Genomic DNA, 13,306 nt, shown 5'->3' with positions numbered 1-13,306 from the left:
GCTTCCCAGCCCAGCCTCCCCGCGGGGCCGGACGCAGTGCCCGAGCCGCCCTGCAGATGGGGCGGGCAGGGAACGGGCGCCCAAGCCGCGGGTGACTGGCTACGGCCCGCCCGCCTGCCGGGCTCCGCGCAGGGACCGGGCGGGCAGAGGATGCGAGGCGGAGGGACCTGGGCGCACTAGGCTCCAACCTGGATGGCCCGGAGACCGCTTCGGCTCCTGGGGGCGCTTAACCGTTCAGAGTGAGCTGCCCGCGGGACCTGGGGGCGGAGACCTTAGGCAGCGACTGCAAGGGGGGTGAGTCGGGCGCAGGAGGGGGCGCGCTTTCTCCCTGGGGATCTCAGTAATGAGGAGACTGAGTTTGTGGTGGCTGCTGAGCAGGGTCTGTCTGCTGCTGCCGCCGCCCTGCGCTCTGGTGCTGGCCGGGGTGCCCGGCTCCTCCTCGCACCCGCAGCCCTGCCAGATCCTCAAGCGCATCGGGCACGCGGTGAGGGTGGGCGCGGTGCACTTGCAACCCTGGACCACGGCCCCCCGCGCCCCCAGCCGCGCTCCGGGCCGCAGCCGGGCAGGCGCCCAGCGGGATGAGCCCGAGCCAGGGACTTGGCGACCCCCGGCGCCCTCACCCGGCGCACGTCGGTTGGGGAGCGCCCTGCATGGCCGGGGCCCGCCGCGCGCCGGGAAGCCCGGGGAGGGCGCGGGGGCCGAGACCCTGTGGCCTCGGGACGCCCTCCTCTTCGCCGTGGACAACCTGAACCGCGTGGAAGGTCTGCTGCCCTACAACCTATCTTTGGAAGTAGTGATGGCCATCGAGGCGGGCCTGGGCGATCTGCCGCTCTTGCCCTTCTCCTCCCCGAGCTCGCCGTGGAGCAGTGACCCTTTCTCCTTTCTGCAGAGCGTGTGCCACACCGTGGTGGTGCAAGGGGTGTCGGCGCTGCTCGCCTTCCCCCAGAGCCAGGGCGAGATGATGGAGCTCGACTTGGTTAGCTCTGTCCTGCACATTCCAGTGATCAGCATCGTGCGCCACGAGTTTCCGCGGGAGAGTCAGGTGAGAGGAGTGGGGCGCCACTTGGGGGCCGGGACCTTATGGAGGGGAGGTGGGGAGAAAAGGGAAGGGTGAAGTCCGGAGGGACTTGGGGCTTTACAACTTTGATATTGTTTAAGGATCGGACCATATCCATAGATGGTTGGTTGACGAAGTTCAGTAAAAGTAAAATAAGACAGGGGCGCCTGGGTGGCTCAGTTGGTTAAGCGACTGCCTTCGGCTCAGGTCATGGTCCTGGAGTCCCTGGATCGAGTCCCGCATCGGGCTCCCTGCTCAGCAGGGAGCCTGCTTCTCCCTCTGACCCTCCCCCCTCTCATGTGCTCTCTCTCTCTCATTCTCTCTGTCTCAAATAAATAAAAAAATCTTTAAAAAAAAAAAAAAAGTAAAATAAGACAGTGTAAGTGCGGATGGAAATAAAATAAGAGGTAGGGGTAGCAGATGGAAGAAAGGAAGTGGGGGAAATAAGCGTAAAAAATACTCCTGTTTTGACCAGCTGGGGAAACCTAGTGAATGCCAGAGGGAAGTAGAAGTCAAAGTTCAGGAGCGTGGAGAGCAATGGATTTTCTAAAGACGAGCGCGGGGGAGGGCGATGGAAGACCCCTGAGAATGCTAGTCTTTCACTCCCAAGCATGTGGCGCCAAGAGCTGCATCTGCTCTGACTTCTTTAGAAGGTGTGCCTGAGGCTTGGGCGGTAGTGTACGGAAGGAAACAGCCCTCTGAATTCCTATGAGTAAATAGGAAATCTGCAACTAGTACGGAAGCAATAAGTAAAGAAGGGCGGTTAATTACGCTTGGGCATTGAAATGCATTAGAATTATTATCTGGTAGCGTAAAAATCGATGGGAGGACTCATCTGGGATTGGTTTTTTGGTCCCTACCTTTCTGTGTCATGTGGGCTCAGAGACTGGCTGTATGCAGTTGCTGTGTTCAGCTCATTTCTGTCTCAGTGATCTAGGACTAAAGAAAGAAGAATCTAATGCTTTCATTTCTTATAGGTTAAAAAATTGAACATATTTTTAATAAAAGAAGCTATTTGTGAATATACTGTTGACAATAATATAAATATTTAAAGAGAGGGCGGGAAAGGCAGCAAACTCCTATTTCAGCAATAGGAGTTTGCTGCCTTTTGTGCATTATTTTTATCAAAATATCAAGCTTCATTAAGCCTTGCACAAAGTATTTATGAAACAAATAGGTAATCGGTGTTGGCCCCATGTTAAAGATTGAGGAACTAAGGAAAGTTTTGGTCAGTGTACTAATAAAAGAGTCCAGACACTGCAGAATTTCTAACTCTGCATATCATTTCACTATCCCTTTAGCTGGAAAAAAATATTTCTAATCTCTTTTCTTCCACTTTTGATATATATACAGAGATAAAAGCTAAAATGAGTAAGGCCAAATACAAGTGAAAAGTTTGATAGAATCTATGCATAAAATATGAAGAGAGTACTAAAGGTTTCTTTTTCTAGAAAAATGAATCTTACATTTTTAATTTTAGGAAGGCTGGGCACCCGCTACTTTCAGCAGTTGCCCAGAAGATTGCTATTTAATGCTGAACTATAGAGATTTGATCTGCAGAGTGCAGGCTAATTAACTTTTATCGAAGACATTTCCGTCACCTGAATCTGAATGACTGTAGGCAGCAGATGGGAAGGCAGGGAAAACACAGGTGCACAATGCTGCCAATGGCCAAAGTGTTATCAACATGAAATTGCATCCATAGGGTGCATCATTATTAATATATATGCAGAATCAGATTGAACAAATGCAAGAGTCAGCATCACGTGCTTCTCATCATTGCTTCTTTATTACCTAATACTTCATAAGTTGCCAATAGTGTTCACAGTCTCCAGACTCCTTTCCATTTGTAGATTGACAGATCTTAAATAGCAAGAATTTCCCCCAAATTAGTGTTCCTTAGTTAGAAAGGAAATTGTGTTCCATGCTGGATTTGTGCATCATCCAGCACATTACAACAAAGGGACTAGGGAAACCATGAAGCAGCGTCTAGAATCAGACAACTTCACAGCTTTAGGACCACTGTGGGAACAGTCTTCCAGGGACAACACTTACAAGCTGACAATAAAATGAACACTCCGCCAAGCACAGTTTCTTCTGTACTTCAATTCAGAAATGTATTTTAAATCACTGTTGTCACTGTTATTTTCATGGCACACATCTTGAAAGGGGGAGATTATTATATTAACTCAGATCTCGTTTGCCCAACTGACATGTTCTTTCATTTATCTTTGTATTTTAAATTCAAACATATCTAACTTGTCTTACTTTTAGTATATCATTTAAATGTCATTCTATAATGTTCTATATTAAGAATGTCCAACTCAGTGCCAAGTCACCTAATATGTAATTTTAGGATATGACCATAATCTGCTTTCAGCAAAAATAATAACTGATCTTTCCCTTGCTTCTGCTAAAAAGTAGACCTTTCTCCCATACACTGATATGATTAAAAAAAAAAAAACAACTTTCAAAATATAAAAGAATCTCAGAGTCATTTTATACATTAAATAAAATTGACTTAATTGAGCCACTGTTCTCATTGGATTCTACTGCCCAGTGACCTAATACATTGATTGGGCCAGTGCCTGAATAAAGGATTCTAGAAGAAAGAGGACTTGTCCACACAACCAAGTAAAATAAAATTGTGTCTCTTATTCAGACAAATCAAAATTGCTTGGAGCAGAAGTGACAACAGTGTTTTCTCTCAGTTTCTTCTGGGCTGTTGATTTCCTTCATATGAAACCTTTAATTAATAAATAGTGGTTTTGATAGTATTCTGCCACAGCTCATGAATGGAGACAGAGAGCACTGAAATGATCAAAACCCTGAGGAAAGCATTATAGTTTTATTTCACTATTTATTGGAAACAAACACATAAGATCATCAGCTTGTAAGGAACCAACTTTCTTCAAGCAGGGAAATCCATTATCAGTAAGATAATAAACTACCCACTTTTAGAAACCATATGTATTATCACTACATAATAAAAGCTTCATACAACATTACTACATAGGATAGGATTAAAGCATGTTTCCATCTAAAAAATTCTGACTTTGCTACACACTCAAACCTCCACTTGAGGCTAACTCATTTTATTAAAATGATAATTTCTTAGTTCTAAATTGTATTCCCATGACCTTCAAGTAATAATTCTGCAAATGGATCCAGATACATTTAAGTTATAGTAAGTTCCTAAAATTGTTCTTTCTCTTCCATTCCAGACCACCTTTTCTTCTAGGGTTTTGGTATAGTTTCTCCAAGGTTAACTCCTTGAAATTTGCCTGCTCAGTGACAGATACAGGTTTCTTTCTAAAATGTATATCTCATGTTAATTCCATAGTGGCTCCATTAGGCAGAGTTAATGGAGTAAGATAATTGGCTTAGATCCAAACCCATGCAACCAAAAACTGACTCAGGGCCCCAGGTTGGCACAGTTGGTTGAACAGCTGACTCTTGATTCCAGCTCAGGTCTTGATCTAAGGGTCCTGAGGTTGAGCCCCACGTGGGCTCCCCGCTCAGCAGGGAGTCTGTTTCTCTCCTCCCTCTCCCTCTACCCCTCCCCTTGCTCATGCATGCACACACACACTCTCTCTCTCTCAAATAAATAAATAAATTTTTAAAAAATAAATAAAAAACAAAAAGTGACTGTATTACTCTTTTCAACTCCAATTGAACATACCAACCACAGTTTGCCTGTCTCATGAGCCATATATTCCCATGGAAATAAAAGTGTTTTAGATGGTCCCTTTTCTCTGACAACACAGTGCTAAGTACCGAAGCCTATTTATTAGTTTGGCTAGCACAGTGCCACTTCTGTATGATACAGGGACCAGAACAGTAATACCACTAAGGTACAGATTTCCCCCACTATCTGAAAGTAAAGCATTCCTCTGAAACCTTTTGTAAGCCAAAGTGGCATAAAGTGAAGAGTATTCCCCGCTTAATGCCACTTCACTTTGAGGAAAGACCTACCTTAGCACCTGTTTTCCCCGGTGGAAAAAATTCAGGAGGGGATTTTCACTTTTATGAAAGCAAAGTGGCATAATGCGGAGTTTCAGAAAGTTGGGGATGGCGGTAGTGCCGCTTTAGCCAAGGTTTTGCTTCCCACCGTCAGTCGCGGTCCGCTGTCGGGAAGCAGGTGATTTCTCCTCCCCTGACGTAACGTCAAAAGGTCAGAGTAGCTTCCCGCCCCGCCCCCATGCCTACGTCTTCTTCCTCAGTTCATCTTAATCTCACAGACATTGTCTCATCTCACATCACAAGAGGAAGGTGAGTGCAATACAATAAGATACTTTGAGAGAGAGACCATAGTCACATAATTTTTGTTACGGTATATGGTTATGTTTTATTTTGTTATTGTTAATCTCTTACTGTGCCTAATTTATAAATTAAACTTTATCGTAGGTAGGTATGTATAGGGAAAAAAACACAGTATTTATAGTATAGGTACTATTACTATGGTTTCAGGCATTCACGGGGGGTCTTGGAATGTATCCCCCACGGATAAGGGGGGACTACTTTATATATCAGGTGTGTCATTAGGGGATGAGTAAAGGACATTTATTTTTAAAAGATCTGCTCTCAACTATATTGGTTTTCCTTGACTTGCTCCATGCAAAGCACTGCTTTCTGTCCTCCGGGGGAAATACACTCTTCTGTAATTCATGATGAATGGCTGATGGTAGCACCTAATTGTTGCTGACTTGAAGATAAATGATTTCAAATTAAATGTCAAGTGATACAAACCTTTTCTTAGAAGTGATCTCTTACAGACTCCTTTTGAGGTACAGAGACTTGGGATTAATTTGGAAGTTTTTATTTTTAATTTGGGGATTTTGGGGGTTTTTTTACAATACTTAAATTTTTTTCCAGATAAATAGATCAGAAGAGGTTAGCAGATACATTCACTGGGCAATTAATCTGTCTCACCCGCTTTTCTTGTGCCTGCCACAGTCTAGTCATAGAGGATATTTGGTCTTGACCTTCTTTGACTATTCTGTCTTGGAGTTAATTTATGATTGAATCAACTGAACTGAGTATCTGCATCATCTGAAGACCAGTTTCATTGTTTAATTCCTTAATGTTTTATCTTTTGGTGTTGCAGAATCCACCATGGATTTTATGCCATTAGACTTTATTTCATGAATACCTCCAGTCAAATTCCAATCATGTTGGTTAAAATGGCACAATATAATGGAAGGTACATTAAATAACAGTGAAAAGACTCTCAGCCTTCCTCTGCCTCTCACTGCCCATGTAATCTTGGGCAAGTGCCTCTGTCTCTGAACATCTATGCTTATCAGTCAAAAGAAGGTACTTACCAATCTGACAGATTTGTATTTGTGAATCAGATAAGAAAACAGTACTTTGGGAAAACTTACAGTGTCAGCCAAACAACTGGTAGAGAAATGTTGGTCTGGTAAGAATCATCCAAGTTCTAATTTTCCACTAATTCTCATTAGTAGTTACCAGTCAAATTGGCATGTGATTCACAGTGTAACATGTCTTCATCCTCCACCTTACTCTCTATCCCCTCATTTTCTTTCTCTTTAGGAAAAAAAAAAAGTAGGTTTAGCTCTCTCACAGAAAAGGAAAAAAAAAAAAAAGAACTAGACTTCTAAGTACATTGTGCACTTGCCCCAAAATAGAAGATGTGCCGCAGGTACTATTTCTATGCCGATGGCAAATTTTCACCTATGACCATCTAACACAGTTTCTAGAGACTTAGGTTTGGCCATCGAAGCCTCAATAAGATGCCCGCGGTTTTTCAGAAATGTTGGTTTCTCACATTGGTTGTAAGTTTTTCCTATAAGCGAACTTAACAATAATAGATTGTTCATGAGAGTATGGCCTCTCCACCTACTATATCACTAAGCACACTGGCTCATCTGATACTATTTTCACAGCAAGTTTTTCTTGTTGGTTTATTCTGGCACAAGCTCCTTATCTCATCATGGACAGATAAGAGTTTGCAAACCAGGTACTTTGGGTACCAGTGCCCTAGACAGCCATGGGGGGCTCTCATGGCAAGGTATTGTTCATTTTGGTGACATCAGTAAATTCAGAGATGAAAGTCTCGTTGTCTCTTGTCCTACCAACTCTAGCTACTGCCACTCACATACACAGAAAAGTAGAGGAAGTGTACACACCAGAAATGTGATGCTGAATCTATAAAACTAGGCAAGAAGGAAAAAAGAACATCTCGGCGTCTGCCACATTGCTTTTTGAGTGAATGCATGAATAACAAACTAACGGAAATCTTTAAGCCACTCATTTGTCTTTCTCAGATCTTTTCTTTATGGGATAGTGGGAGAAAAGAGCAATGGGGAAAAGGTGAACTAGGATTAAGCTAGCTCCCTGTCCCCGCTCTCGCCCCGTCCCTTCCCTTAAGCCAACCTAACACCTCAGCCAGATTTTCAGTTCTCCTTCCGAACGTGTAAGATTCAGTCATTTTCAGGGGACACTGTGATCTCCTGCATTGAGGGAGCAGGCTGATCATACAGACCTGGACTCGTATTGTGTCGGTTGGAGTAAATACTCACCCTGAAAGGCTAGTATCTGGCTGGCCAGGGATGGTCTACTAGTAGAGATGAGCCTTTAAGGATTCAAGTGGTAAAGAATTAAGCAGAATGACTTCTTTTTTTTAGTCAGGCTGAATTATGCCCCATTGTTTTTCATTTGAGTCATAGATTTAGGAAAAAAACTCAATCATATATATTTTTGTGGCATTTATACTTTGCAAGTCTTCTTCACAAATGTGCTCACAGAATCCTCCTAACAGTCCTGTGAGGTAGAAAACAATGCACACGGCATACAGAGTACTAGAGGAGCTATGCATTCTAGGAAAAGAGAAGTCATCAAGAAGACAGACTTATAGCTCCTTCTAAATTCAGTGTATTTGTTAGCCTACAATCCAAGAACAGACTGGATCCATCACTGCTTTTGAATTAACTCAGAAAAGAGGATAAAAGAGAGAGATATCTATGTCAGGTTTGATTGTTAAAAGCATATTTCATACTAAATAACCAATAATGGGAATTGACTTAAATGAATCATGATATATCTTTACAATGGAGTTCCACATACCCATTCAAAGGAAAATATATTGACACAGAGATAGAAAGAAATTTATATAAAGTATGACCTTGGTCCTGGAAACTATGAAGTCTAGAATTTTATTTATAAAAATTGTAATAGAAGTCCATTTTTTCCCTATCCATGCTTTTATTTTAAAAAAATAAGTATGTATTACCTACATGATTAAAAATATTAAGAGAAAAAAGATAAGTTACCTGTATATTTCCTCACCAATGCTTTTGATACTTCAATATGAAAATATAGATTTTAGGAAAAAATAAGTTGTAGAGTATGCTTAGATTTATCAAAGTCCTTTCACATCTATTTTTCATTTTATCCTCACAATTACTTTGTGAGGTGAGCAAGACAAATAGTATTTATTACCTTTATTTTGCAAATGAGACAATAGGAACATAATTGAAAGAAATACAAAGTTGGAGTTAAGAGAAGAGGCTTTTGAGAAGCACAGACTTATGTTTGACTCTTAGCTTTACAACTTTCTAGACATCTTACCTAGGGAAATATGCCTCAATTTCTTGATCATAAAATATGACTATCTCCTAAAGTTGTGATGAGGATGACACCATGTATGCAAAGTTCTAAGCACAGCAACTAGAGCACTGTGTGTTCTTATGATGATGATCATTCTTTTGATATAAAATGTTGACATGGTAAGATTAATAAAAACTAAAATTATCAGAATAAGAACTCAAATATTCTGGGTCGCTCTCCAGAGTGTTTCTATATGCATTTTTTTTTAAGATTTATTTATTTATTCCAGAGGGAGAGCAAGAGAAAGGGAGGGCATGAGCGGGGGGGAGGGGCGGTGGCGCAGAGGGAGAAGGAGAGAATCTCAAGCAGACTCCTGCTGAGCATGGAGCTGGCCCTGGGGTTCCATCTTATGACCCCTGAGATCATGATCTGAGTGGAAACAAAGAGTCTGACACTCAACTGACTGAGCCAACCAGGCACCCCTCTATATGCATTTTCAAGATGCACAGGATATTCAAGCTTAGGAGATCCAGTTCCCTTGGACCAACCTAAGAAAAACAAAGAAAACTGCTGTTTTGAAACCCCACTTAGAGTTCCATTTCACTGAAGTGCACCCCTCAGCTTAGGTGTATATAAAGTTGGTTAGCAAAAAAGTGAACTTTGAGGTCCAGTTTCAACTAGTTGCTCCTTTGTATTGGTTCTGAATGATTGGCTCTTTAGATCAGTTACATCAGAGGTAAAAATAATGTTCTATTTCTATTCGTTGGTGTGAGGAACTCATAATTCTTGCCTTATCTACTACCCTAATTTCTCATAGGAGGCTCCCAGGAATTAAACTTAAGGAACAGTAGAACCATGAGCCAGTTGATAGTTTAGACTTCTTGGGGGAAATGAGGTTGTTAGAGAGGGGAGAGTCTAATTTGATATGGATTGAAGGTTCAGAAGTTTCCCCTGTTTCATACAGACTTTATCTGTACTAATGTAACTGACTTGTGGCATATGTTAGCTCAAAAGTTTAGAGACAGTAGCACTATTATATACTGAGGTTTACAGAAAATGGATACCCATAAGGCAAACTGTGTTTTACTGAATGCTGGCTATATCAAAACTGTTTGATACATACAACTTTGAGGGACTTTTTACATGCCTATTGCTGTTCTGATTATAAAAGTAATGCATATATATGCACTACTCCTCAACGGTGTCCACAGATAACCTTGAGTAACATTTTGATATATTTTATTCTCTCAAGGCCAATGGTTTAAAACTTTTGGAAACCACTTAAAATTTTTAGAAACCATTGGGTATAATTAAAGAAAGCCCTACTGACAGTCCAACTAGGTATTGACATCAAAGGACAGGAGAGAGGAAAACCTTTTTTTTTTTTGTCCTAAAAACTCAGAATTGACAGGGCTTTTTGAAACTTGGCAACTCTGAGCTGATGCTATTTCTATATTAAAAAGTGGTATTTTCCTTTGTATTTGCAATCTAGCTTTATATTTTCAACATTCTGCAAGTGGCTGAGTCTGTATAGTTCCAAACAATGGCTCTGTCTGCATCTTTCAGTACCATTCCTAAGAATGGCTTGGAAATGGGTTGTCACTACTCTCTTCTCAGTTAGGGGTGGTCATTAGCAGAAGTTCAGCATCAAGCACTTTGATGGCTGCAAAACCTACGTACAATCTATTGGTGTTTTTTGTATTGAAAGCCTCAACTCAAAGCCAAGCCAAACAAAAGTTGGGTTAATACTCTCCAGATTAAAAATAATTTTTTTTTATTTCCATAAGCGAAGTGAGATGCTCAGCATGTCTTCATCTAACAGAATCACAACCTGGCGGATTGCGGAATTCTATTTGTTCAGTCCCAACCAGAGGTACTTAAACAGGGATTCCATTAAGTAAAGAATTTGCTTCTGTATATTGTGAATTTAATAGGTTCAGATGGAGAGCTGTTCTTGTTTTGATGCTATACAAGGAATTAATTTGAGTCACCTCACATACTGTGTTACACACATAAGGAAATGCTTCAGAGTATATCTGAAAATGAATGATAAACCCATGCCTGAGTTAATCCAGTGTGCCTTCACCTGGTCACAGGCACAGAGAGCCATCTAGTGGTCCCTAAAGTACAGCTTTATGTTCAAGCATCCTAGAAATACAGCCTGACAAGGCAGGAAAAGGATTTCAAACAGCTTTCAGTCCTTGTCCCAGTCTTTTAACTGTGGGAAATTTAGGTTAATCCATCACAGAAAAGACCTTCTTCTGCCTTCCAAGAAGACCCAACAGTCTGCTGTTTGGCCACCATATCTATAATTGCAGTTATAAACCTTAAAGATATCTGAAAGTGTATGTCTGGAAGGGAGGGGAAGCAAATGTGAATGACTCTTACTAACTTCAGCAAGGCAGAATGGCTAATTATTGTAGTATTTACTCTCACTTTGGTTTATAATGCAACTTGAGAAGATGTAGCCATTTTATTGTGTTAAGCGTATCCTTTGCTCCTTTATTTCTAATTATTAAAAATGTATGCTCTTTGTGGATAATTCCAATAATTTAAAAATGCCAAAGAATAAAATAAAAATCACCCATAAACCCAAAACCCAGAGATCTAGACATGTGTATATATTATAAAATTGGGAACCATGCTATTTTATGATTTTTAGCTTGCATATTATAAATATCTTCCCATGTCATTAATATTTTTTTCATTATTTTAATGGCTAGAAAATTTGGCTTTGAATAGATTGTTTCATTCGTTTAACTCCTGTTGTTTGAATCCAGGTATTTCCCACGAAAAAATCAGTAACACGTTAACTAATGGGACTTTACCAGACTCGTCCTCCTTAATATTCTTGTCATTTTTGGTGCTGTTTAGCACCCTCTTCTTGAGTTCTAGGACACACCATCATGGTTTTCCTTTTTTTGGCTCTTTCATTGCTTTGTTTTGTTTTTTTAAAGATTTTATTTGACAGAGAGAGGTACAGCGAGAGGAGGAACACAAGCAGGGGGAGTGGGAGAGGGAGAAGCAGGCTTCCCGTGGAGCAGGGAGCCCGATGCGGGGCTCGATCCCAGGACCCTGGGACTATGACCTGAGCCAAAGGCAGATGCTTAACGACTGAGCCACCCAGGCGCCCTGACTTTTTCATTGTTTTTTTTACTGATTGTGCTTCTTGTCTTTGACCCCTTGTGGTAATAATCATAGAGCTGTGCTGTCCAGTATGGTAGCTGCCAGCCCTGTATGAATACTGAAGTTTAATTGAAATGATGTAAAATCTAAAAGTCAGTGTCCCAGGTGCTCTAAGTGCTCAGTGGCCTCATGTGGGTAGTGGCTACTGTATTTGACATCACAGGTATACAACATTTTCTGTCTTCACTGAAAGTTCTGTTGGGTATTTCTATTGCTGTCGGAGGGCATGCAGTTGTAAGGAAAAGAGACTCACTGCAAGGAACTCAAAAGTGAGGGGTTTGTGCTGGAAATTATAGGAACCTGACCAGGAGCTGAGTTGGCAGGAGGCACAGACAGCCCGCACTGCTGGAAAGTGCTGGGGCAGCTACTCCCTTCCCTTCCTCTGGGGCCCAGAAGCTCTTCTCTGGGCTCCTCACTTCCCATCTGCTCCATCCTTCTCTCTGGAGCTTCTTCCTCTGCCCTGCCATAACTTCTGCATGGATGGGGTTCTGATTTACCATGACAGGACGTAGCCGGAACTTGGTAGGACTTCCACCTCTAATCATCTGTGGGTTTTATATCTCTTAGCTCACATTCTGCAGACATCTAATGGGCTCAAACTACATGGATTGCTTCCGCCTCCATCTCCTGTTCTGCGTCCTCCGTTAATCCAATCAGCAATGGCCAGATTTCAGTGTTCAATAGAAGCCTTAGAATACAGCAGTAAATAACATAGCAAAACTCCTGCTCTCAAAGAATTTACATTCCAGTGGGGGAGATAGACAATAAGATATGCAAACATAAATATAATAGTTTTAAGTAGAGGCTAGTGCAATGGAGAAAAATAAAGCAGGGTCAAGGATTAGAGAATGACTGTGGTTAGTCACGAAGGCCTGTCTGAAGAGGTGACACCTGAGCAGAGAATGAAGTAAGAAGTGAATCATGCAAATTTCTAAGGGAAGAGCATTACAAGCAGAGAAAACAAAGTACAAAACCCCTGAGGTAGGAATGAGTATAGCAATAAATATTTGTTGAATAAATGAATAAATGGACTATCCCGAGGTAGTAGCCATTGTAACATTTGTCAGTGGGCACATTTTCAAAAGAAGGTATAAATAGTGAGGAAATAACCAGATCTAGCATACTCCGACACAGGGGTATTTCCCAAGGTGTAGACTGCTGAATTTGTTTCCTTGCCTATGGCAATACCAGGAATTTCTAACTGGAATTCCCAGTCGTCTCTCTCATTCTCACCTTAAATTCAAAATATTTAAAGATACCCTAAGGTGGTGTCCCCTCTCACCTCTAACAAGAATTCACAGGCTGTCTTGGACCTCTCTCTTTTCTTCGCATCTGATTCTGTTGCCTTCCTTAGTATATTTCCTTCTTCATCCTTCTTTTCATAAGACATTAGCTCCTCCTAGCAATACTCTTGAATAGCCTCTGTAGCTTTCCTTTCTTTCCTCCAAACCATTCTGCACCCTCTGTAGCTTTCCTTTCTTTCCTCCAAAC

General features: G+C 41.5%; 1 protein-coding gene across 1 annotated transcript in view; it reads left to right on the top strand.

The window, feature by feature from the left end:
* Positions 1 to 343: 343 nt before the first annotated feature.
* GRIN3A (glutamate ionotropic receptor NMDA type subunit 3A) overlaps positions 344 to 13,306 on the top strand; it is a 152,321-nt gene continuing 139,358 nt past the window's right edge. Inside the window, exon 1 of the mRNA XM_021691386.1 lies at positions 344 to 1,042. Within this exon, the coding sequence (XP_021547061.1) occupies positions 344 to 1,042 (699 nt within the window). The remainder of the gene's footprint in view (positions 1,043 to 13,306) is intronic.

The sequence above is a fragment of the Neomonachus schauinslandi genome, chromosome 13, assembly GCF_002201575.2.
Source record: "Neomonachus schauinslandi chromosome 13, ASM220157v2, whole genome shotgun sequence".
Taxonomy (NCBI): domain Eukaryota; kingdom Metazoa; phylum Chordata; class Mammalia; order Carnivora; family Phocidae; genus Neomonachus; species Neomonachus schauinslandi.
This window is presented reverse-complemented; position numbering and strand designations above follow the sequence as displayed.